Source organism: Oncorhynchus nerka, linkage group LG1 (assembly GCF_034236695.1).
Source record: "Oncorhynchus nerka isolate Pitt River linkage group LG1, Oner_Uvic_2.0, whole genome shotgun sequence".
Taxonomy (NCBI): domain Eukaryota; kingdom Metazoa; phylum Chordata; class Actinopteri; order Salmoniformes; family Salmonidae; genus Oncorhynchus; species Oncorhynchus nerka.
In genome coordinates, this window is record NC_088396.1 from 50,492,091 (window position 1) to 50,518,554 (window position 26,464).

The 26,464-nt window shown below is 43.1% G+C and overlaps 1 protein-coding gene across 2 annotated transcripts; it reads left to right on the forward strand.

Moving 5' to 3' along the window:
• The first annotated feature begins 1,181 nt into the window (after nt 1-1,181).
• On the forward strand, nt 1,182-26,161 carry LOC115121720 (guanylate-binding protein 3-like). 2 transcript variants are annotated; one of them, XM_029650854.2, is made up of 10 exons: nt 1,182-1,272; nt 1,923-2,117; nt 11,175-11,302; nt 11,466-11,575; nt 12,155-12,351; nt 15,936-16,178; nt 16,299-16,579; nt 23,058-23,270; nt 23,436-23,538; nt 24,543-26,161. In XM_029650854.2, the coding sequence occupies exons 2-10, from the start codon at nt 1,946-1,948 to the stop codon at nt 24,983-24,985; spliced, it is 1,890 nt and encodes a 629-aa protein (XP_029506714.1). In that variant the 5' UTR covers nt 1,182-1,272; nt 1,923-1,945; the 3' UTR covers nt 24,986-26,161. The 2 variants fall into 2 exon arrangements, with proteins under 2 accessions (XP_029506714.1, XP_029506715.1); XM_029650855.2 differs by lacking the exon at nt 24,543-26,161 and adding an exon at nt 23,880-24,536.
• Nucleotides 26,162-26,464: the final 303 nt, after the last annotated feature.

The following is a 26,464-nucleotide window of genomic DNA, read 5'->3' on the forward strand; positions in this document are numbered from 1 at the left end:
GGATAGATAATAATAAGGTATTTGAGGTAGATATGTACATGAAGGCAGGGTAAAGTGACTAGGCATCAGGATAGATAATAATAAGGTATTTGAGGTAGATATGTACATGAAGGCAGGGTAAAGTGACATCAGGATAGATAATAATAAGGTATTTGAGGTAGATATGTACATGAAGGCAGGGTAAAGTGACTAGGCATCAGGATAGATAATAATAAGGTATTTGAGGTAGATATGTACATGAAGGCAGGGTAAAGGGACATCAGGATAGATAATAATAAGGTATTAGAGGTAGATATGTACATGAAGGCAGGGTAAAGTGACTAGGCATCAGGATAGATAATAATAAGGTATTAGAGGTGGATATGTACATGAAGGCAGGTAAGAATATACTCAAAAAGAGAGAACAATTATAAACACCTAGAAACAGTGGCAATAACCAATAGTCTGAGTACAATAATCAGAGAAAGAAAAATAACGTGGATATACAGTGCCTTGCGAAAGTATTCGCCCCCCTTGAACTTTGCGACCTTTTGCCACATTTCAGGCTTCAAACATAAAGATATAAAACTGTATTTTTTTGTGAAGAATCAACAACAAGTGGGACACAATCATGAAGTGGAACGACATTTATTGGATATTTCAAACTTGTTTAACAAATGAAAAACTGAAAAATTGGGCGTGCAAAATTATTCATCCACCCTCCAACCAGAGCACCATCCATCCACCCTCCAACCAGAGCACCACCCATCCACCCTCCAACCAGACTGCCACCCACCCGCCCTCCAACCAGACCACATTTCATGACCCTAATCCTTCCCGCCCCATGGATATAACCACAGAAGGTATTTTTCTTTACTGTCTACAATCTAGTCTTACTCGCCCTATAGACTATTCACCTCTCCTCTCTTGGCACTAACAATGGATTCAAACTGAGCAAATAAGAAATGAATCTGTGTCTTTGTTGTTGAGTGTTCCAACTCCTTTTTGCCTCGAATTAGTCCTTTTAAAAGGTTTTTCTTAATAAGCCCTTGTTGTTAGAAGGAATTGTACATTGTAAAGTTCCATTGGCACCCATGAATAAAAGCGACTGTGAATCTGAGGTAGTTCCTGTTAAACTGCATTCTTGTGGTACTTAGGTAATGAATGAGTTTCACCAGACAGGAGGTCACTTTCACTTTCAGTATCTGCAGCCTTTAAATGGCCTGCTGCTTGGTGATTTTACCAAATTGTTTTGCAGAGAATCCTTGACTGTCAGTGAAACTACGAGTATATGTGAGTATCAAGCCTGACGTTAATCTGACTTCTGATTTCCAAACCCACAGGTATTCAAACTCTTCGCTGCTTGACCTAATCCTGACAAATTGGCTCCATAAATACTTGGCCTGTGGTGTCTTTACAAATGATCTCAGCGACCACTTTCCTATCGTTTGTACTAAAGATACCAAACTGAACAACTTTGATCGTTGTAGATTGATGAAGAGGTTAATCATGTTTTTTTTCCCCCCAGGCGTTCCTTCGTGATCTTTATTCTTCAGAGTTTCTCTATATCAGCTGCATTCATCACACTGATTTGGTTGTAGAATTGTTCTCATGTTCTCATGACACTCACCAATAGCACTGACAAACCTGTATAAACCTGGACCTTGATATTTTGAATCAGGCATGTTAGTGCTGGACTACAATACAAGCCTGTAGAACCAGTCACTACTGGACTGGAGCAGGAGATTCCTGCATTAGAATTGTGTCTTAAGATGATGTCAAACTATTTACTATTTATTATTGTTACAGATCATTATTAGAAGTAAAATGGTTTATAATGACAAAATGTGTTGTATTTTGCTATTGACATGATAAGGAATAGCATCATAGAGGTAAAATAAGTATTAATGATGATGAACTTGTATCAACCATTTGCTTTTAAGCGATCTTGTGAAGCGACTTGACCATGGAATCCCCAATGTGCCTCGTTAAAAACGCTGACGGAGAGCTTTGCGTAGAACCAGAGGCCATCGACTACCTGAGGGGACTGAAACAGAAAGTCGTGGTTGTGTCTGTGGTCGGGCTGTATCGCACCGGAAAGTCCTACCTCATGAACAAGCTGGCTCAGAAGAGAAGTGGTGAGAGACAAATATATCTTACTTTACAAACAGGTTTGGACATCATCTGTGCCTCAGTCTTTTTTGGTAACACTGTACGTTAAGTTTATCCTACTACTCTGAAACTACACAGTAATAACTGTAGAAACAGAGTAGGACAGGGATTCCTGAAACTCCTACAATACTTGTATTGCAGGGAGACAATATCTGTGCGTAACCTCTTAGATTTAACGGCAAAATGTTGATTTCCACCAAATTAGACATACGCAAAAGTAACTGCGATTCATATGTAATTAGATGATTCTGACATGCCAAAACTTGGTATATTTGTAAAGAAGATATCTGGGAGATTATGAGGAAATTATCAGAAGATAGACAGGAGTTACATAGTTCAGAATACACAAGATCAAGCACACACAAAAATAATTGTTTATTTTGTATTTTGAAAGTCATCTTTCATTGGCAAGCTGTGAATGATTGATTCCCAGAGCTGGAAACATATCAGAAGGCGTCCACATCATCTGAACAATATCAGAAAAAAATGGGATTGATAGACCTAACAACTAGAAGTGGGATTGATAGACCTAACAACTAGAAATGGGATTGATAGACCTAACAACTAGAAATGGGATTGATAGACCTAACAACTAGAAATGGAATTGATAGACCTAACAACTAGAAATGGGACTGATAGACCTAACAACTAGAAATGGGATTGATAGACCTAACAACTAGAAATGGGATTGATAGACCTAACAACTAGAAATGGGATTGATAGACCTAACAACTAGAAATGGGATTGATAGACCTAACAACTAGAAATGGGATTGATAGACCTAACAACTAGAAATGGGATTGATAGACCTAACAACTAGAGATGGGATTAGAAATTGATAGACCTAACAACTAGAAATGGGATTGATAGACCTAACAACTAGAAATGGGATTGATAGACCTAACAACTAGAAATGGAATTGATAGACCTAACAACTAGAAATGGGATTGATAGACCTAACAACTAGAAATGGGATTGATAGACCTAACAACTAGAAATGGGATTGATAGACCTAACAACTAGAAATGGAATTGATAGACCTAACAACTAGAAATGGGATTGATAGACCTAACAACTAGAAATGGGATTGATAGACCTAACAACTAGAAATGGGATTGATAGACCTAACAACTAGAAATGGAATTGATAGACCTAACAACTAGAAATGGGATTGATAGACCTAACAACTAGAAATGGGATTGATAGACCTAACAACTAGAAATGGAATTGATAGACCTAACAACTAGAAATGGGATTGATAGACCTAACAACTAGAAATGGGATTGATAGACCTAACAACTAGAAATGGGATTGATAGACCTGACAACTAGAAATGGGATTGATAGACCTAACAACTAGAAATGGGATTGATAGACCTAACAACTAGAAATGGGATTGATAGACCTAACAACTAGAAATGGGATTGATAGACCTAACAACTAGAAATGGGATTGATAGACCTAACAACTAGAAATGGGATTGATAGACCTAACAACTAGAAATGGGCAGGTGTTTTAGTTAGTGGTGTCAGGTGTGGTCACGGGACGTTTCCAAAGTGGCAGATGTCTGTAAATGTGATCATTCCAGTGCTATTATATATCTGTAATCCCTAGATGCTGTTTGTTCAATATAAAAACCCAATTTCAACCATATATATATTTTTTAAATAAGGGAAGTCAGTTAATGTTACTGATGTGAAATGGATAGCAAGTTAGCGGGGTGCGTGCTAATAGTGTTTCAATCGTTGATGTCACCCGTTCTGAGAATATGGGTAACGATGCTTCGGTGGGAGGCTGTTGTCTAGGTGTGCAGAGGGTCCCTGGTTCAAGCCCAGGTAGGGGCTAGGAGAGGAACGGAAGCAATACTGTTACCTTAACAACAAATTCTTATTTACAACAACGGCATACCAGGGAATAGTGTTCAGGGGCAGAACCTCACACAAACTGTGGTAGTATTATGGGGTATTCAGGGTACTATGGGGTATTCAGGGTTAAAGTGCCCTTTCAACCTTTCAAAATTGTCTGAATGTGGTATTTGCACTGCTTTTGCACTCTGGATGTGCCTATATTGTTCACTATTAAAACTAAATTTCTACAACACCAACCTCTCTCAAACGTTGTGGTGGTGTCAGGGGATATCCAAATGGCTTTTCAACCTCTCCAAAGTGCCTCTCCAAAGGGCCTGCATGTTTAGCCTAGGCATATCCAATGTATTGGCCCCACATACAAACTAACTGTTCACAAAAACAATATAAAAGCAACAGATATAGTGTACATTAAAGAATATATCAACATGTCTTATCAAACACATACTTGGTTACACGTGTCCATCACCAAAGAAAAAGTGCAAAACTAAACAACTATTTACAAAATGGCGTCCTTGTTTGTTTTACATCCCAAGTGTAAATGATAAGATTTCAATTTCACCGTAGCTTGTGCATGTCGTGATAGCCTTTGAAGGAGGCCCTCTCTGCCAGGAAACAAAATGAGAACTGGAGTTTCGGACAGAAGATCTGGCATTTCACCTTTTTTTCCTGTCTGTGTTTAGTGAAATGCTTGCAGTTTTTCGTTTTGGCTTTTGGCTTTTGTGTTGGGTAGTGTCACTCACTTTGAGAGGTGGTGGGGGGGGGGGTCTTTGTTGAAGGAATTAAATTCCTCTGTTTTAATTCCCAATTAAAATTAAACACTCTGTCAATTCATAAGAATTTGTAGGACCCTTATTTTATAGGAATGGACAGAGCCCCGGTCTTAAAGTCAAGTAACAGCCTTTATTCAAGAGAGTACTGAGTACACACACATTTTACCACAGGTTATAAACTGAAAATGATGTCAGCGTTTTCTAAATGTTCCGTCTCTTCTTGACACTGGTAGAAAGGCTCTATAGCTCTCAAGCCTTCCCTCCTCGCCTAGAGCCAAGGTCAGTCAGTGTAGATAAGCATTCTAGTCAGTCTGGAGATATAGTTCATTCATTTGTACCAAGGAACAGACCGTCATTGTTCTAAACTCTTGACCACATTCACACACACATTATTTTCAGTACTGGGATCAAGAAAGAAAACTCATACATATACAGTAACATTTAGTATTCTGATTAGTACATAGACAGTAACATAATAGTATTCTGATTAATACATCCTGATTGAAATGTATACATAATTAGTCATTATAGATAAAAATTCCCTTAACAGTCTTGTGATGGTTGCTATGGCACCCCAATTCAGCCATTTCCCACACCAGCTGTTATCGGAAGGCCAGTTGGGAGAGAGGGGTTTGACTTTTTGTTTTGGCCATTTGCTTGTGGACAATGAAAGCATTTAATATAGCAATGTAAACAAAGTGGTAAAAAAAAGTCTTATACCACTTCCTGGTCTTGTGGAGGACCTGGTAGTAGCCTATCAGAGCATCAGATAGGTTGACACGCCCCCATGCTGGCATTGCAGTCCTCCACAGAAACAGGAATGGGGACATTCCTCCTTTTCACCCTCCTTGAGACATGGTTGTTATTGAATGCTTATGCTGTGTGGTGAGCATGTTAACTTCCCTAGTGTCCTTCCATTTCACAAAAAGCAGCTTGTTGGGGAGGGGTGGCTCCCAAATGTCATCATCCAAATACTCTGCATCCTCCACTCTGTAGTGAATAAAATAAACAGATATATTGTTGTTAGACACACAGAATTACAGTTTACTAAATTTACAAAACAATATTACCGTAAAGTTAAAACACCAAGCCTGAATTGTATCTGTACAGTGACTCACATAGAAGGTGTGAAGCACAAACAATGCAAACAAATAAGCAATGGCCATGAGAGTTTAGTGGTCCTCTCCAATGGCCATGAGAGTTTAGTGGCCTCTCCAATGGCCATGAGAGTTTAGTGGTCCTCTCCAATGGCCATGAGAGTTTAGTGGTCCTCTCCAATGGCCATGAGAGTTTAGTGGTCCTCTCCAATGGCCATGAGAGTTTAGTGGCCTCTCCAATGGCCATGAGAGTTTAGTGGTCCTCTCCAATGACCATGAGAATTTAGTGGTCCTCTCCAATGGCCATGAGAGTTTAGTGGTCCTCTCCAATGGCCATGAGAGTTTAGTGGCCTCTCCAATGGCCATGAGAGTTTAGTGGTCCTCTCCAATGACCATGAGAGTTTAGTGGTCCTCTCCAATGGCCATGAGAGTTTAGTGGTCCTCTCCAATGGCCATGAGAATTTAGTGGTCCTCTCCAATGGCCATGAGAGTTTAGTGGCCTCTCCAATGGCCATGAGAGTTTAGTGGTCCTCTCCAATGGCCATGAGAGTTTAGTGGTCCTCTCCAATGGCCATGAGAATTTAGTCGCCTCTCCAATGGCCATGAGAGTTTAGTGGTCTTCTCCAATGACCATGAGAGTTTAGTGGTCCTCTCCAATGGCCATGAGAGTTTAGTGGCCTCTCCAATGGCCATGAGAGTTTAGTGGTCCTCTCCAATGACCATGAGAGTTTAGTGGTCCTCTCCAATGGCCATGAGAGTTTAGTGGTCCTCTCCAATGGCCATGAGAGTTTAGTGGCCTCTCCAATGGCCATGAGAGTTTAGTGGTCCTCTTCAATGACCATGAGAGTTTAGTGGTCCTCTCCAATGGCCATGAGAGTTTAGTGGTCCTCTCCAATGGCCATGAGAGTTTAGTGGCCTCTCCAATGGCCATGAGAGTTTAGTGGTCCTCTCCAATGACCATGAGAATTTAGTCGCCTCTCCAATGGCCATGAGAGTTTAGTGGTCTTCTCCAATGACCATGAGAGTTTAGTGGTCCTCTCCAATGGCCATGAGAGTTTAGTGGCCTCTCCAATGGCCATGAGAGTTTAGTGGTCCTCTCCAATGACCATGAGAGTTTAGTGGTCCTCTCCAATGGCCATGAGAGTTTAGTGGTCCTCTCCAATGGCCATGAGAGTTTAGTGGCCTCTCCAATGGCCATGAGAGTTTAGTGGTCCTCTTCAATGACCATGAGAGTTTAGTGGTCCTCTCCAATGGCCATGAGAGTTTAGTGGTCCTCTCCAATGGCCATGAGAGTTTAGTGGCCTCTCCAATGGCCATGAGAGTTTAGTGGTCCTCTCCAATGACCATGAGAGTTTAGTGGTCCTCTCCAATGGCCATGAGAGTTTAGTGGTTCTCTCCAATGGCCATGAGAGTTTAGTGGCCTCTCCAATGGCCTGAGAGTTTAGTGGCCTCTCCAATGGCCATGAGAGTTTAGTGGCCTCTCCAATGGCCATGAGTTTAGTGGCCTCTCCAATGGCCATGAGAGTTTAGTGGCCTCTCCAATGGCCATGAGAGTTTAGTGGTCCTCTCCAATGGTCATGAGAGTTTAGTGGCCTCTCCAATGGCCATGAGAGTTTAGCGGCCTCTCCAATGGCCATGAGAGTTAGAACAGTAAACAGTGAACTAATATGAAATAAAAGACAATAACTACTTTGGAATTGTATAACATTGACATTTCTTGTTACATAGGCCTATGAAAACTAAATCCAAAGCACAAAAAGCAGACAATTTACCAAAAACAAAATACATATACTAAATAAGCTACAGTACTGCACAAAAGTGAGTACACCCCTCACATTTTTGTAAATATTTGAGAATATATTTTCAAGTGACAACACTGAAGAAATGACACTTTGCTACAATGTAAAGTAGTGAGTGTACCGCTTGTATAACAGTGTCAATATGCTGTCCCCTCAAAATAACTCAACACGCAGCCATCAATGTCAAAACACTGTTATACAAGCTGTACACTCACTACTTTACATTGTAGCAAAGTGTAATTTCTTCAGTGTTGTCACATGAAAATATATACTCAAATATTTAAAGAAATGTGAGGGTGTACTCACTTTTGTGATATACTGTATATGAAGTACAAAATAAAGTATAGTGTATATATATATATATATATATACACTATACTTTATTTTCATATATAGATAAGTCATGAAAATAAAAATGATATTTCCCTTTCCTTTGAGAAAGAAAAATAAATAAACAAAAATCACCATGGTTACAATCATGATCTCCCTCTCCCTTAATTAAACAAAATAAATACCTCACTCTGAACCCCAAACATATTTGCTAGATTCATGATAGGAACGTGAATTTAAAACATGATCTTGTTTTATTGGAATTTGAAGCTGTTGTTGGTAAAGAATGAAATCTGCTGTCTTCCGAAGTTACTTTCTCAACTTTAAAACCCTTTTTAAAGAGAAATCAAACAGAAAAATGTTCTCCTGTCTCCAACTTTTTGCTGGTTAGTCTGTTGTCTGTTGTCTGCAAAGGTTGTTACATTGTAACTACATAGTAATTAAAAATGTAAGGGGGTTGGTTTAAATAAGGAAGACACATCTCAGTTGAATGCATTGAGTTGTACGACTGACTAGGTTGAGTTTCAGATTATTTTGTGCCCAATGGAAATGAATGGTAAATAATGCATTGTGTCACTTTGGAGTCACTTTTATTGAAAGTGTTTTAAAAACATATAAATCAAATCAAATCAAATCAAATTTTATTTGTCACATACACATGGTTAGCAGATGTTAATGCGAGTGTAGCGAAATGCTTGTGCTTCTAGTTCCGACTATGCAGTGATAACCAACAAGTAATCTAACTAACAATTCCAAAACTACTGTCTTATACACAGTGTAAGGGGATAAAGAATATGTACATATGAATGAGTGATGGTACAGAGCAGCATACAGTAGATGGTATCGAGTACAGTATATCCATATGAGATGAGTATGTAGACAAAGTAAACAAAGTGGCATAGTTAAAGTGGCTAGTGATACATGTATTACATAAGGATGCAGTCGATGATGTAGAGTACGTATGCACGTATACGTATGCATATGAGATGAATAATGTAGGGTAAGTAACATTATATAAGGTAGCATTGTTTAAAGTGGCTAGTGATATATTTACATCATTTCCCATCAATTCCCATTATTAAAGTGGCTGGAGTTGGGTCAGTGTCAATGACAGTGTGTTGGCAGCAGCCACTTAATGTTAGTGGTGGCTGTTTAACAGTCTGATGGCCTTGAGATAGAAGCTGTTTTTCAGTCTCTCGGTCCCAGCTTTGATGCACCTGTACTGACCTCGCCTTCTGGATGATAGCGGGGTGAACAGGCAGTGGTTCGGGTGGTTGATGTCCTTGATGATCTTTATGGCCTTCCTGTAACATCGGGTGGTGTAGGTGTCCTGGAGGGCAGGTAGTTTGCCCCCGGTGATGCGTTGTGCAGACCTCACTACCCTCTGGAGAGCCTTACGGTTGAGGGCGGAGCAGTTGCCGTACCAGGCGGTGATACAGCCCGCCAGGATGCTCTCGATTGTGCATCTGTAGAAGTTTGTGAGTGCTTTTGGTGACAAGCCGAATTTCTTCAGCCTCCTGAGGTTGAAGAGGCGCTGCTGCGCCTTCTTCACGACGCTGTCAGTGTGAGTGGACCAATTCAGTTTGTCTGTGATGTGTATGCCGAGGAACTTAAAACTTGCTACCCTCTCCACTACTGTTCCATCGATGTGGATAGGGGGGTGTTCCCTCTGCTGTTTCCTGAAGTCCACAATCATCTCCTTAGTTTTGTTGACGTTGAGTGTGAGGTTATTTTCCTGACACCACACTCCGAGGGCCCTCACCTCCTCCCTGTAGGCCGTCTCGTCGTTGTTGGTAATCAAGCCTACCACTGTTGTGTCGTCCGCAAACTTGATGATTGAGTTGGAGGCGTGCGTGGCCACGCAGTCGTGGGTGAACAGGGAGTATAGGAGAGGGCTCACCACCTGGGGGCGGCCCGTCAGGAAGTCCAGTACCCAGTTGCACAGGGTGGGGTCGAGACCCAGGGTCTCGAGCTTGATGACGAGCTTGGAGGGTACTATGGTGTTGAATGCCGAGCTGTAGTCAATGAACAGCATTCTCACATAGGTATTCCTCTTGTCCAGGTGGGTTAGGGCAGTGTGCAGTGTGGTTGAGATTGCATCGTCTGCGGACCTATTTGGGCGGTAAGCATATTGGAGTGGGTCTAGGGTGTCAGGTAGGGTGGAGGTGATATGGTCCTTGACTAGTCTCTCAAAGCACTTCATGATGACGGAAGTGAGTGCTACGGGGCGGTAGTCGTTTATTCTTATTCTTATTCTTATTTACAACAAAAGTGACTAAAATATGACAATACATTATTTACCATTTATTTCCAAGTTAATTTTATCCCAATACTTTTTGTCGCCTAAAATGGGGCAACTATCAGCCCCTCCCCCCTAGCTCTGGTCTGGAGTAGTTCTGGTACACACTAACTAATTCTGGTTTTGAGCTTTGCTAGTAGTTAGCTAGTTCTGGTCTGCACTAACTAACTCTGGTCTTGGGCTTTGCTAGTAGTTAGCTAGTTCTGGTCCATACTAACTAACTCTGGTCTAGGGCTTTGCTAGTAGTTAGCTAGTTCTGGTCTGCACTAACTAACTCTGGTCTAGGGCTTTGCTAGTAGTTAGCTAGTTCTGGTCTGCACTAACTAACTCTGGTCTAGGGCTTTGCTAATAGCTAGCTAGTTCTGGTCTGCAGTATTTCTGGTCCACACTAACTAACTCTGGTCTAAGGCGTAGCTAGTAGTTAGCTAGTTCTGGTCCATACTAACTAACTCTGGTCTAAGGCGTAGCTAGTAGTTAGCTAGTTCTGGTCCATACTAACTAACTCTGGTCTTGGGCTTTGCTAGTAGTTAGCTAGTTCTGGTCCATACTAACTAACTCTGGTCTAAGGCATAGCTAGTAGTTAGCTAGTTCTGGTCCATACTAACTAACTCTGGTCTTGGGCTTTGCTAATAGCTAGCTAGTTCTGGTCTGCAGTAGTTCTGGTCCATACTAACTAACTCTGGTCTAAGGCGTAGCTAGTAGTTAGCTAGTTCTGGTCCATACTAACTAACTCTGGTCTAAGGCGTAGCTAGTAACTAGCTAGTTCTGGTCTGCAGTAGCTCTGGTCCAGCTCTGTAACAGTGTTATAGGCTGGTTTAATATTTATACTGTAAATGTCCTCAACAATCTCTCTTGATTTAGGTTTTGCCCTTGGAGCCACCATCCAGTCTAAGACTAAGGGCATCTGGATGTGGTGTGTCCCTCATCCTGAAAAAACAGACCACACCCTGGTGCTGCTGGATACAGAGGGACTGGGGGACGTGGAGAAGGTGGGGGGTCAAAGTTCAATCTCTTTACAATCCACATTACATATTCACATTCCTTCATTTACCAACAAAGCACAGTGAACACATACTGTATCTGCACCCTCATCATTTAAACAAGATGATTACTTCGTCAGAGATCCGATACATGTTGTGATACTTGTTTCAGGGGGATTCTAAGAATGATGCCTGGATCTTCTCGCTGGCCATTCTGTTAAGCAGTACTCTGGTCTACAACAGTCGAGGGACCATCGACAATGATGCTGTGGAGAAGCTTCAGTATCCTTTTTGCGTCAAAATGTGGCTCAATTCTTGCGGACATAATCTGTTGTGGTATTTCATATGATAGTTTGCTTGTTTGTTAGGCTTTTGAAAGTAATCTCAGCCATATTAGTGGTAGCCTAGCTAATTGTGATGGCCATTTTCATGAATTTGTATGTATATTTTTAACATGATTTAATTGTAGGCTAGACCTAATCATTGATATGGTAGAGAATTAAATGGTCATAATGTGCCAACTAAATATGTTCCATTTTACATGCTTTATGCAAGTTGCATATGTCGTGTTTATCAGTACTACGTAGTAATTTATTTCTCTGGAAACTGGGCTTGAGAAATCTCAGGATGCCGGTTCCGGGATTAATTCTTAGCTTCAGTGAACATGAAGAGCTGATGTGGACGAAAAGCAAAGTCTGTGACTTTCAAACAAATGACGTTACTGTGTCAATTGAAATTTAAACTGAAAATTACTTGTTTTGTTTGTAATTTCCCTGAAATTCAAGTCCCTGTACAGAAACTGTGCATTACATTGACATGAGCTTTGAGAAATGCTGTATCAATCCTCAACCGGTCCTACAGATATGTGAACGAGCTGACAGAGATGATCAAGGTGAAGTCTTCCACTGTCGATGAGGAGGAAGGAGAGGGCACACAGTTTGCACAGTTCTTTCCTAATTTTGTGTGGACCGTCAGAGATTTCACTCTACAGCTCGAGATCGACGGCAGAGTAATCACTCCAGACCAGTATCTGGAGAATTCCCTGCAACTCAAGAAAGGTGATATTGATTAATATAAACCAGGTAGTTTGAGACCTAGATGCTGATTGGCTCAAACAGCATTCCAGCTGTGTGTATATCAGACAATATACCACGGTACGATGCAAAGTGTAATTTTATGACTATAACTACTGTTCCCTGAAGGAGTACAACATACTATGGAGATTCACACTCTCGTGACTTCGGTTGAAGGATTTACAATCACGCCTGACAAGGCCAATGAAATCCTGGGACTGGGAGAGATTCTTCCACCACTCTTGACAACTGTTTGTCTGAACGTGGAGATGGATACTTTTCATCTGACTCATATGTGGGAGACACAACAGCTTTTACACCCGTGAACACTGTGGAACTCAGCTGAAAAACCTGTGTTCATGTGCCAAGGTTTACAAATGCCTGGTGAGCTCTGGGTACACCGGCTCCGGCGATCAGTGACAAGCCTCACTCGGTTTAGGTGGTACGATGCGTTCTGGCAACCGGCTGGCACCCAGCGCTGGAACGCATGCTTTAAAAATTCACCTAGTGAAAAAGCCTTGTCATGGAGGTTACCCTACCGACCAGTCATAGATACTGACAAAATACCTTGTAACATATCTGGCAATGGGACAGACAGCTCATTTGGGGGCTCAAAGGGGGGAACATTAATAAACATAGACAAGCTTCCAACAAACGTAGTGTTTCCATGAGACTGTATAACCTGCGGGAAGCAAAAGGGGCTCTGGCAAGGTAGGCTAGCTAGCATCTTTGACCGATGCAGTCTATTTAAGGTAGGCTAGCTAGCATCTTTGACCGATGCAGTCTATTTAAGGTAGGCTAGCTAGCATCTTTGACCGAAGCAGTCTATTTAGAATAACCAAGCGACTTTAAGCTACATATTCTTAACAAGAGAGCTACCCCAGCAACTCCACCGTGGGCAGGTAGGAATAGCTAGTTATATGCTGTGCTAGTTTAGCTAGGCAAGTCTCAAAAGTCCAGGTAGGAAACGGTTTACTGGGGTGGGACCGGACATCAACATGTCTGGGAAGCCAAATCTGGCCGCCCTCTCTCTTCGGGTAGCCTCATCCTAACTGGCAACAGAGCACACAGGAGCCGGGTTGAGTCCCACAATCACACCGGTGTGATTTATTACCTTCAGCCCATTTTAAACATTGTGTGTTTGTGCAACATACGTATTTTTTTGCATCGTATTCATCTATTCCTTCTGTATCCGCCGATACCAACCATTAACCTGTGTGATTAATGGGGGCTGAGCTAGAGAGGAGTCTGTGTGACAAGGGCAGATCCGAAAAACGGTTCTTCTCACAAAAAAACGTCTGTAAAGTCCGAACAGTTTGAACTGCAGATTATTATGACCCTAATATGAAAAGCTGAGACACTCACAAACACACACATGTAAGCTACACAAGAGTCGTTAGAAGGTAAGTGTCAGGACCCGGTTACGAACCCGGGTCTCCGGAGTGAGAAACAGTCACTTAACCAACTGAGCCACGAATAGTCGGCAGAACTCAGAAGATGAGGCAGACACAGCAGTACTTGAGACTGTGTATTTAATTAAGTAAAAAGTGAAGTCCTTCAGGAAAACATGTAACTCCACAACCTCAAAAGGAATTCCACAAGAACAAAGGTAATCCTCCAAGACAAAAAGGTAAATCCACAAGGTGGTAGGTATAGCATAAAAAGCCTCAAAAGATACTCAAAAATAAATAAACAAGAACAAAAACAGAATTCCACAAGCGAGTCCACCGGGATCAACAAGAGTTCACAGAATACTAGGGCTGGGTGCTAACATACAAACACAGAGCAAAGAACTGAGGAAAACTAAGGGTTTAAATACAATCAGGGGAAACGAGGCACAGGTGCAAATAATAATGGGGATCAAGGGAAAACAAAAGGTCAAAAAGCACAATGGGGGCATCTAGTGACCAAAAACCGGAACAACCCTGGCCAAATCCTGACAGTAAGGAGTGCTTCTACATAGAAAATCATAGGAAATCCCAGGACATCGTGTCTATAATATTGTAAGGGGTTCTTCTACATAGATCATAGGAAATCCCAGGTCACAGTGTCTATAATACTGTAAGGGTTCTTCTACATAGAAGATCATAGGAAATCCCCGGTAATAGTGTCTATAATACTGTAATAAGATCACATAGTTGCTGTCACAAACTCCAAACTCCACACAGTTATCACTGAGTAGATATTGATTTCCCACTGAACAAACAAGTCCTGGACTTATAGCATTTTTATGAATTCATGTTGTTTTTTTTGTGTTTTTTTACATTTGAAATTAAACTCACGAATGCAATTGTTTATGTCAAATTGTTCTGTTTTCCTTGTAGCCCTGGTTGTCCTGAAAAGAGCATGGGAAAACACTTCAAGTAATAGTAATGCCTAGTAATGCTTATGTTATGTGAGGCTAAATATAAGAGCAAGCAGATGAATGAAATAGCGTCGGTCGATGACGTTTAAGATGAGGGAGGACGATTTTTTTTTTTTTCATGAACATGGCCTTATTTCTATTACAGCATATTGGATGACTGTCATTCATATTCCATTCACCCAGTTTAATAAATCTTCTTCTGGATCGGTGTCCCTTCCATGGGGCGGTTGAGCTAACGTAGGCTAATGCGATTAGCATGAGGTTGTAAGTAACAAGAACATTTCCCAGGAGACATATCTCATATTGGCAGAAAGCTTAAGAAATGTTTTTCAACAGAATCGGTGGAATTAATACACCCCTGATCACACGCAAACACTGTTCACTTTCATAGCAGCTACATACAAACAGCATGATCATTTTGCTCATTATAAATATATATAATTCCTTCTCACGTCTACACGCTCTACTCCTCTCACCTTTTCCCTTCACTTGTAGACTTCAGTGCACAACACATCAGCTGTCTGTGACCAGGCAACAACAAAAAAATCAAAGCCAAACCTTCATATCATAACCGCTAACTACTACACACAGTCTATATCATTATCGCCATATTAGCTAACGTCATAGTCAACATAGCTAATAGAAGTAAGATCTTACTAAACCCGCTACATTCATGCAGTAACGTTACAGTTAACAGTCAGCAAGCAGTTTAGCAGTTTAACCGGGCGGGCCCTGGCGACAATAAATTAGTAAAACCAAAATCTTACCTTGGAAGAGTTCCAGTGTTGGATAGACATTCAGCTGGGTAACATAGCATCCCTCGCTGTTTTAGCCGGTTGTTTGAGTATGCTAAACTAGCTAGCTGCATTCACTAGCTAAGTAAAAGTGGAAAAATACAACGAAATATACACTCTCTCTATCGCTTCTCCTTCATTTTTAAAGAAATTTATTTGTTAAAAACTGTTAAACTATTGTCTTTCTATTTGAGTCAATTAATCACCACACTTTACACACTGTAGTGCTAGCTAGCTGTAGCTTATGCTATCAGTACTAGATTAATTCTCTGATCCTTTGATTGGGTTGACACCATGTCAGTTCATGCTGGAAGAGCTCTGATAGGTTGGAGGAGAAAGGGGATATTATTGAGACGTACCCAAGATCTGCATGTACTATAAAATCCAGTAATGTCAATGTTATCTTTCAGGTACTAGTAAAAAGATCAGTGACTACAACCTCCCGCGAGAGTGCATCCGGAACTTCTTCCCCTCACGCAAGTGTTTTGTGTTCCCCTCCCCTACAACTCCTGACAACATGCACCGACTGGACTCCATGGACGAGGCTGAGCTTTCTGGAAGCTTCAGAGAGGTCGCAGATACTTTCTGCAGCTTCATTTTCCAGGAGAGCCATATGAAGACTGTTATAGGGGGACACACATTGACTGGAGAGAGTGAGTCTGACATCTACCTACAGTGCAGTATGTGAAAACGGATACATATATTGATTATGAATTGTATTGTGCCACTAAATTTATACATTCATATTTTTCCTCCCATCTGTCTGATTGCAGTGTTGGGGCACTTGGTCACCACCTATGTGGAGACCATTGCCAAAGGCAATGTGCCCTGTCTGGAGAATGCTGTGTTGGCCATGGCTAAAATTGAGAACCAGGCTGCTGTGGATGAGGGCCTGGCTGTGTACCAGAAGGGAATGGAGGATGTGAAGGCCTTATTCCCAGTGGACATCAATCAGCTGTCAGAGAACCACCTTCGATCAGAGACCCAGGCCACACAGGCGTTCATGAAGCGATCCTTCAAAGATGAAAATGGGGAGTTCTTGAAAGCTCTTGTGGTAATGCATTTTTATCATCATCAAGGCCATTCAATAGAAAAAATATTGATTTGCTTATGCCACAAAATGATAATCACCTGTAACAGTAACACCAGTAGGACCCAAGGGCACCAGGTGGAATATGACCAAGCAGTGCAGTTCCTCAATCAATTAACTTCTGGAGACAAAATAACACTACTGTGCAAATCATTGCTCAAATTAGATTTTTAAACTTGGATTAAAAATTACACTATATTGAATAAAAGCCTAATGTAGATATGGAGCCAATATGTAACAATTACTCACTATAGTAACATGGCATACCGGGATCCACATGTCTGAAGCTAGAATCAGTTCATACTAGGGTTCACATGTCTGAAGCTAGTATCAGCTCATACTAGGGTTCACATGTCTGAAGCTAGTGTCAGCTCATACCAGGAATCACATGTCTGAAGCTAGTATCAGCTCATACTAGGGTTCACATGTCTGAAGCTAGTATCAGCTCATACCGGGATCCACATGTCTGAAGCTGGTGTCAGTTCATACCGGGATCCACATGTCTGAAGCTAGTATCAGTTCATACCAGGGGTCACATGTCTGAAGCTAGTATCAGCTCATACCAGGGTTCACATGTCTGAAGCTAGTATCAGCTCATACCAGGGTTCACATGTCTGAAGCTAGTATCAGCTCATACCAGGGGTCACATGTCTGAAGCTAGTATCAGCTCATACCAGGGGTCACATGTTTGAAGCTAGTATCAGGTCATACCAGGGTTCACATGTCTGAAGCTAGTATCAGCTCATACCAGGAGTCACATGTCTGAAGCTAGTATCAGCTCATACCGGGGTCACATGTCTGAAGCTAGTATCAGCTCATACCAGGGGTCACATGTCTGATGCTAGTATCAGCTCATACTAGGGGTCACATGTCTGAAGCTAGTATCAGCTCATACCAGGGTTCACATGTCTGAAGCTAGAATCAGCTCATACCAGGGGTCACATGTCTGAAGCTAGTATCAGTTCATACCAGGGTTCACATGTCTGAAGCTAGAATCAGCTCATACCGGGGTCACATGTCTGAAGCTAGTATCAGCTCATACCAGGGGTCACATGTCTGAAGCTCAGGTTATACCGGGTCACATGTCTGAAGCTAGAATCAGCTCATACCGGGGTCACATGTCTGAAGCTAGTATCAGCTCATACCAGGGGTCACATGTCTGAAGCTAGCATCAGGTTATACCAGGGTTCACATGTCTGAAGCTAGTATCAGCTCATACCAGGGGTCACATGTCTGAAGCTAGTGTCAGCTCATACTAGGGGTCACATGTCTGAAGCTGGTATCAGTTCATACCAGGGTTCACATGTCTGAAGCTAGTATCAGCTCATACCAGGGGTCACATGTCTGAAGCTAGTGTCAGCTCATACTAGGGGTCACGTGTCTGAAGCTAGTATCAGCTCAAACCAGGGTTCACATGTCTGAAGCTAGTGTCAGCTCATACTAGGGGTCACGTGTCTGAAGCTAGTATCAGCTCATACCGGGGTCACATGTCTGAAGCTCGTATCAGCTCATACCAGGGGTCACATGTCTGAAGCTAGTATCAGCTCATACCAGGGGTCACATGTCTGAAGCTAGTATCAGCTCATACCAGCTTTCACATGTCTGAAGCTAGTATCAGTTCATACCAGGGGTCACATGTCTGAAGCTAGTATCAGCTCATACCAGGGGTCACATGTCTGAAGCTAGTATCAGCTCATACCAGGGGTCACATGTCTGAAGCTAGTATCAGTTCATACCAGGGTTCACATGTCTGAAGCTAGTGTCAGCTCATACTAGGGGTCACATGTCTGAAGCTAGTATCAGCTCATACCGGGGTCACATGTCTGAAGCTAGTATCAGCTCATACCAGGGGTCACATGTCTGAAGCTAGTATCAGCTCATACCGGGGTCACATGTCTGAAGCTGGTATCAGCTCATACCGGGGTCACATGTCTGAAGCTAGTATCAGCTCATACCAGGGGTCACATGTCTGAAGCTAGTATCAGTTCATACCAGGGGTCACATGTCTGAAGCTAGTATCAGGTCATACCAGGGGTCACATGTCTGAAGCTGGCATCAGCTGAAGGTCAACCTGACCTTGTATACTATAAAAGGTTGCTTCTTAGAGAACATTCTGATCTACAACGTGTTATTGTATCGAGGTTGACTTACAGCTGCTGTGTTTCTCATTTACATTTACATTTACATTTAAGTCATTTAGCAGACGCTCTTATCCAGAGCGACTTACAAATTGGTGCATTCACCTTATGACATCCAGTGGAGCAGCCACTTCACAATAGTGCATCTAAATCTTTTAAGGGGGGTGAGAAGGATTACTTTATCCTATCCTAGGTATTCCTTAAAGAGGTGGGGTTTCAGGTGTCTCCGGAAGGTGGTGATTGACTCCGCTGTCCTGGCGTCGTGAGGAGTTTGTTCCACCATTGGGGGCCAGAGCAGCGAACAGTTTTGACTGGGCTGAGCGGGAACTGTACTTCCTCAGTGGTAGGGAGGCGAGCAGGCCAGAGGTGGATGAACGCAGTGCCCTTGTTTGGGTGTAGGGCCTGATCAGAGCCTGGAGGTACTGAGGTGCCGTTCTCCTCACAGCTCCGTAGGCAAGCACCATGGTCTTGTAGCGGATGCGAGCTTCAACTGGAAGCCAGTGGAGAGAGCGGAGGAGCGGGGTGACGTGAGAGAACTTGGGAAGGTTGAACACCAGACGGGCTGCGGCGTTCTGGATGAGTTGTAGGGGTTTAATGGCACAGGCAGGGAGCCCAGCCAACAGCGAGTTGCAGTAATCCAGACGGGAGATGACAAGTGCCTGGATTAGGACCTGCGCCTCTTCCTGTGTGAGGCAGGGTTGTACTCTGCGGATGTTGTAGAGCATGAACCTACAGGAACGGGCCACCGCCTTGATGTTAGTTGAGAACGACAGGGTGTTGTCCAGGATCAGGCCAAGGTTCTTAGCGCTCTGGGAGGAGGACACAGTGGAGTTGTCAACCGTGATGGCGAGATCATGGAACGGGCAGTCCTTCCCCGGGAGGAAGAGCAGCTCCGTCTTGCCGAGGTTCAGCTTGAGGTGGTGATCCGTCATCCACACTGATATGTCTGCCAGACATGCAGAGATGCGATTCGCCACCTGGTCATCAGAAGGGGGAAAGGAGAAGATTAATTGTGTGTCGTCTGCATAGCAATGATAGGAGAAACCATGTGAGGTTATGACAGAGCCAAGTGACTTGGTGTATAGCGAGAATAGGAGAGGGCCTAGAACAGAGCCCTGGGGGACACCAGTGGTGAGAGCACGTGGTGAGGAGACGGATTCTCGCCACGCCACCTGGTAGGAGCGACCTGTCAGGTAGGACGCAATCCAAGCGTGGGCCGCGCCGGAGATGCCCAACTCGGAGAGGGTGGAGAGGAGGATCTGATGGTTCACAGTATCGAAGGCAGCCGATAGGTCTAGAAGGATGAGAGCAGAGGAGAGAGAGTTAGCTTTAGCAGTGCGGAGCGCCTCCGTGATACAGAGAAGAGCAGTCTCAGTTGAATGACTAGTCTTGAAACCTGACTGATTTGGATCAAGAAGGTCATTCTGAGAGAGATAGCGGGAGAGCTGGCCAAGGACGGCACATTCAAGGGTTTTGGAGAGAAAAGAAAGAAGGGATACTGGTCTGTAGTTGTTGACATCGGAGGGATCGAGTGTAGGTTTTTTCAGAAGGGGTGCAACTCTCGCTCTCTTGAAGACGGAAGGGACGTAGCCAGCGGTCAGGGATGAGTTGATGAGCGAGGTGAGGTAAGGGAGAAGGTCTCCGGAAATGGTCTGGAGAAGAGAGGAGGGGATAGGGTCAAGCGGGCAGGTTGTTGGGCGGCCGGCCGTCACAAGACGCGAGAATTCATCTGGAGAGAGAGGGGAGAAAGAGGTCAGAGCACAGGGTAGGGCAGTGTGAGCAGAACCAGCGGTGTCGTTTGACTTAGCAAACGAGGATCGGATGTCGTCGACCTTCTTTTCAAAATGGTTGACGAAGTCATCTGCAGAGAGGGAGGAGGGGGGGGGGGGAGGGGGAGGAGGATTCAGGAGGGAGGAGAAGGTGGCAAAGAGCTTCCTAGGGTTAGAGGCAGATGCTTGGAATTTAGAGTGGTAGAAAGTGGCTTTAGCAGCAGCGACAGAAGAGGAAAATGTAGAGAGGAGGGAGTGAAAGGATGCCAGGTCCGCAGGGAGGCGAGTTTTCCTCCATTTCCGCTCGGCTGCCCGGAGCCCTGTTCTGTGAGCTCGCAATGAGTCGTCGAGCCACGGAGCGGGAGGGGAGGACCGAGCCGGCCTGGAGGATAGGGGACATAGAGAGTCAAAGGATGCAGAAAGGGAGGAGAGGAGGGTTGAGGAGGCAGAATCAGGAGATAGGTTGGAGAAGGTTTGAGCAGAGGGAAGAGATGATAGGATGGAAGAGGAGAGAGTAGCGGGGAGAGAGAGCGAAGGTTGGGACGGCGCGATACCATCCGAGTAGGGGCAGTGTGGGAAGTGTTGGATGAGAGCGAGAGGGAAAAGGATACAAGGTAGTGGTCGGAGACTTGGAGGGGAGTTGCAATGAGGTTAGTGGAAGAACAGCATCTAGTAAAGATGAGGTCGAGCGTATTGCCTGCCTTGTGAGTAGGGGGGGAAGGTGAGAGGGAGAGGTCAAAAGAGGAGAGGAGTGGAAAGAAGGAGGCAGAGAGGAATGAGTCAAAGGTAGACGTGGGGAGGTTAAAGTCGCCCAGAACTGTGAGAGGTGAGCCGTCCTCAGGAAAGGAGCTTATCAAGGCATCAAGCTCATTGATGAACTCTCCGAGGGAACCTGGAGGGCGATAAATGATAAGGATGTTGAAAGGGCTGGTAACTGTGACAGCATGGAATTCAAAGGAGGCGATAGACAGATGGGTAAGGGGAGAAAGAGAGAATGACCACTTGGGAGAGATGAGGATCCCGGTGCCACCACCCCGCTGACCAGAAGCTCTCGGGGTGTGCGAGAACACGTGGGCGGACGAAGAGAGAGCAGTAGGAGTAGCAGTGTTATCTGTGGTGATCCATGTTTCCGTCAGTGCCAAGAAGTCGAGGGACTGGAGGGAGGCATAGGCTGAGATGAACTCTGCCTTGTTGGCCGCAGATCGGCAGTTCCAGAGGCTACCGGAGACCTGGAACTCCACGTGGGTCGTGCGCGCTGGGACCACCAGATTAGGGTGGCCGCGGCCACGCGGTGTGGAGCGTTTGTATGGTCTGTGCAGAGAGGAGAGAACAGGGATAGACAGACACATAGTTGACAGGCTACAGAAGAGGCTACGCTAATGCAAAGGAGATTGGAATGACAAGTGGACTACACGTCTCGAATGTTCAGAAAGTTGAGCTTACGTAGCAAGAATCTTATTGACTAAAATGATTAAAAATGATACAGTACTGCTGAAGTAGGCTAGCTGGCAGTGGCTGCGTTGTTGACTTTGTAAGCTAGCTGGCAGTGGCTGCGTTGTTGATTCGGGGGCTAGCTGGCTAGCTAGCAGTGTTGATTACGTTACGTTGCGTTAAAAGAACGACAATAGCTGGCTAGGTAACCTAGAAAATCGCTCTAGACTACACAATTATCTTTGATACAGAGATGGCTATGTAGCTAGCTATGTAGCTAGCTACGATCAAACAAATCAAACCGTTGTACTGTAATGAGATGAAATGAAAATGTGATACTACCTGTGGAGCGAGGCGGAATGCGACCGGGTTGTTGAGTTCTAATCGGTAGACGTTGGCTAGCTGTTGGCTAGCTAGCAGTGTCTCCTACGTTGAGGACGACAAATAGCTGGCTAGCTAACCTCGGTAAATTAAGATAATCACTCTAAAAACTACACACTCTAAACTACACAATTATCTTGGATATGAAGACAGCAAAGACAACTATGTAGCTAGCTAACACTACACTAATCAAGTCGTTCAGTTGAGGGTAATAGTTTCTACAGTGCTGCTATTCTTATTGACTAAAATGATTAAAAATGATACAGTACTGCTGAAGTAGGCTAGCTGGCAGTGGCTGCGTTGTTGACTTTGTAGGCTAGCTGGCAGTGGCTGCGTTGTTGATTCAGGGGCTAGCTGGCTAGCTAGCAGTGTTGATTACGTTACGTTGCGTTAAAAGAACGACAATAGCTGGCTAGGTAACCTAGAAAATCGCTCTAGACTACACAAGCTAAGAAGAAATTGCTAAGATTAGACAAATCAAACCGTTGTACTATAATGAAATGTAATGAAATGTAATGAAAAGTTATACTACCTGCAGACCGAAGTGCAGACCGAAGTGCGGATGCGACTGCTCGCTCCAACCCGGAAGTAGTGGTTTATACTGTCTTCTCCAATGTTAGCAAGCTGTAATAAACCTTTTCTAGAACTGTCTTTCTATAATTGTCTGATCTTTAATCTTAGTCTGAAACACCTGCATCTGAATATTCCCAATAAATCTTTCAGGAGGCAATTAGCAACCACACCGCCGACCTTTTCAAACAGAACAAGGATGCCTCAGAGAAGAAGTGCAAGGCTCTTCTGGAGAATCTGTCTGCTCTGATGGATCGGGGGATAAAGGAGGGGACGTACGCCACACCAGGAGGCTATGAGCTTTACTGCAATCACCATGACAACATAGTGGCACAGTACCGGGCCGAGCCCAACAAAGGAGTCAGGGTAAGAGCTGGAAACCAAACAACATCAACAACGTAGTGTATTAGAGAATCAAAACACATCCATCATTCATCAGTAATGATGACCAACATTTCAACTAATTTTAGTCACCTGGTTACGGTTTGAATCAAAATCAATAGAACAACCTATAAGGCCTGTTTTCTGCAGGCTGAGGAGGTTCTGGAGCAGTTCCTGAAGGACAAGAGTGCAGAGTCCAACTCCATCCTGCAAGCTGACAAACAACTGACGGAAAATGAGAAAATAATCCAAGGTAAGCCACACCTCAATCTTTTTTTACTGTGTTTTTACGACTGTGGTAGGTTAATGTTCAGAAGATGCAAACAAGACCGTTGGCCCCGCCCTAATGCCAGGCCCCTCCCAAAATGACAACTTCTAAGTATTATGGATTAAAAATAACCAAATATATCCAGATTGGATTGTATAATTGGTGGCCGACTAGAACATACAAATGGCAGATTTGACAAATAAGCATTTAGTTAGTATCTACTATTTTGAAAGAAGAATTCAAATCAAAGCAAATCAGATTTTATTTACAGTCTTCAGAAAGTATTCACACTCCTTGACTTTTTTCCACATTTTGTTTTGTTACAGCCTCAATTTAAAATGGATTAAATTCAGATGTTTTGTCACTGGCCGACACACAATATCCCACAAGGTCAAAGTTGAATTATGGTTTTAACATGGGTTACGAATTAATTAAACATTACAAGCTGAAATGTCTTGAGTCAGTAAGTATTCAATCCTTTTGTTATGGCAAGCCTAAATAATAGTGTTTAACTTGATTTCTGAATGATTACCTCATCTCTGTACCCCACACATACAATTATCTGTAAGGTCCCTCAGTCGAGCAGTGAATTTCCAACACAGATTCAACCACAAAGACCAGGGAGGTTTTCCAATGCCTCGCAAAGAACGACACCTATTGGTAGATAATAAAAATAATAAATGCAGAAATGGAATATCCGTTTGACCATGGTAAAGTTATTAATTACACTTTGGATGGTGTATTAATTCAGCCAGTCTTTTCAACGATACAGGCATCCTTCCTAACTCAGTTGCCAGAGAGCAAGGAAACTGCTCAGGGATTTCAACATGAGGCTAATGCTGACTTTAAAACAGTTACAGAGTTTAATGGCTGTGATAGGAGAAAACTGAAGATGGATCAACAACACATTACTTACATTACATTACATATTACATCAAATTAATTCTCCAGATTTCCTATTTATTTCTCTCTCTCCTTGGCTCTTCCAGCTGAGAAGAAAAAAACAGCTGAGTTGGAGCAGGAGAAGGCAGCATTGAATGAGCAAAAGGCAGAGATGGAGCGCACCATTGAGAACATTGGCAGGGGCCAGGAGAAGTACTTGAAGGAGATGAAAGAGAAGATGGAGGAGGAGAGGAATCAACAGCAGCAGGAGTTCAACAGGACCCTGGAACGCAGGATGCAGGAGCAGAAAGATCTCCTGGAGAAGGGCCATAAGGAGAAGGCTGAGCTAATAAGACAAGAGATCGAGGAAATAAAGAAGAATAATCAATTGGAAAGGGACGCCAATACCCAGAATCAGAAGGCTCTGCTGGATGACTACAAGCAGCAGGCTGAGGAACAGAGCAAAAAGATGGAAGTGTTAATGTCAGCGCTCAACAATAAATCACAGGCCCCCGTACAAGTGGTTGAACGACTCTGTATGGTAATGTGATCCACTCCACTCCACTTCGAATGCCTGACTATGAAAAGCCAACTGATATTGAATCTTGAAGCGTTTAAGTGTTTGTCCTCTACAGCCATCGCTGTTTTTATCTCTCCCTGCTGGTTATGTATGAAAGTTTTAACATCTTGAAAATGTATCTGGCGTTATTGGCCACATGAGCCTGGTTCCACTCTAGGTTTCTTCATAGGTTCCTGCCTTCTAGGGAGTTTTTCCTAGCCACTATGCTTCTGCCTCTGCATTTCTTGCTCCTTGGGGTTTTAGGCTGGGTATCTGTAAATCACTTTGAGACAACTGTTGATGTAAAAAGGGTGTTTATAAAATAAATGTGATTGATTGACCTTTTGTGAACCCTATATCTTAGTTTAAGATGTCGTAGGCCCTGCAATCAAATGTGAGGACAAAATGTCTCTCTGTTACAGTACCCAGATGAATGACTATTGAGATGTATGTCACAGTAATATCCATGTTTGGTAGCTACAGTATCTGAAATCTGTCCTCAGAGGAGAACTTGGATGCCATTTACATGGATCTATGATCTCTGTATGCTTTTTGTTTATCCAGATGCCCAGATATTAATAAGCTGGGACACAGTCAATGTGGGCACCATCCAAGGTCCAAATTACTAAATCATCAGACATTTTCAAGAGATTTGGAAAACAATATACTGTACACTTGATTTTATCTGCATTAAGTGACAATTTCAGTTCAACAAAGATTTTCTGGAAAGCAACAAATGCAGACTGTACCTCTTGTTGGAATCGGTTAAACCTTTGAACATTGAGATATTAAATGAATGATAGGAAATGAAAGAGACTGGGTTATGTTAGAAGTTAATGGTTCCCAGAAGAAAGAAGAAGGCTTTGGAATGTGTTTGATAGAGGAGAGTGATGGGTTGATACAGGGGAGACAGATAGACATCTGTGTATTAGATGAAAGAGGGGTTGAGGTCAGGAGGTGAGGACAGATTCTCTTAATAATAAATGTTAGGAATCCTGTTACCCTCTTTATTAGCTTCCTGTAGAGCCATAAAATGTATGGATTAGAGAGAAAGGGGAGTGTCTTAAGTAGGATGCATATAAACTATAAACGGTGAAGTCTGACATCTTTTGCTGTCTGTTTTCAGCTATACAGAACCTTTGGGAAAAATAAACTTGGTTAAAGATTCTCTAGTGTCCGTGGATTATTTACTCTAAAAAATAAGTCACCCAACACTCTGAAAGAGCCTGGTCAACCGTGGGGGAAATAGCATACACAACAGTGTCATCAGCATACAATAACAGGTACATTTTTTACAAGATAAACCAATATTGTTCATGTAAATAATGAAAATTACCGGATCAAGAATTGATCCTTGTGGGACACCCTTTGTTGTTTCCAGAAACCCTGATTTAATACCATCAGTAAGTAAACATTGCGTTCTGTCCGTTAAATCATTTTCAAACCAGCTACAAAGCCTCTGAATGAGTA

What these genes read in the sequence shown, in the direction of transcription:
- LOC115121720 (XM_029650854.2), top strand. Translation starts at nt 1,946, where the DNA reads ATGGAATCCCCAATGTGCCTCGTTAAAAACGCTGACGGAGAGCTTTGC. An exon ending in GACTGGGGGACGTGGAGAAG is followed by an intron (nt 11,303 to 11,465) that starts GTGGGGGGTCAA and finishes TACTTGTTTCAG; the next exon opens with GGGGATTCTAAGAATGATGC. An exon ending in AGCCCAACAAAGGAGTCAGG is followed by an intron (nt 23,271 to 23,435) that starts GTAAGAGCTGGA and finishes TGTTTTCTGCAG; the next exon opens with GCTGAGGAGGTTCTGGAGCA.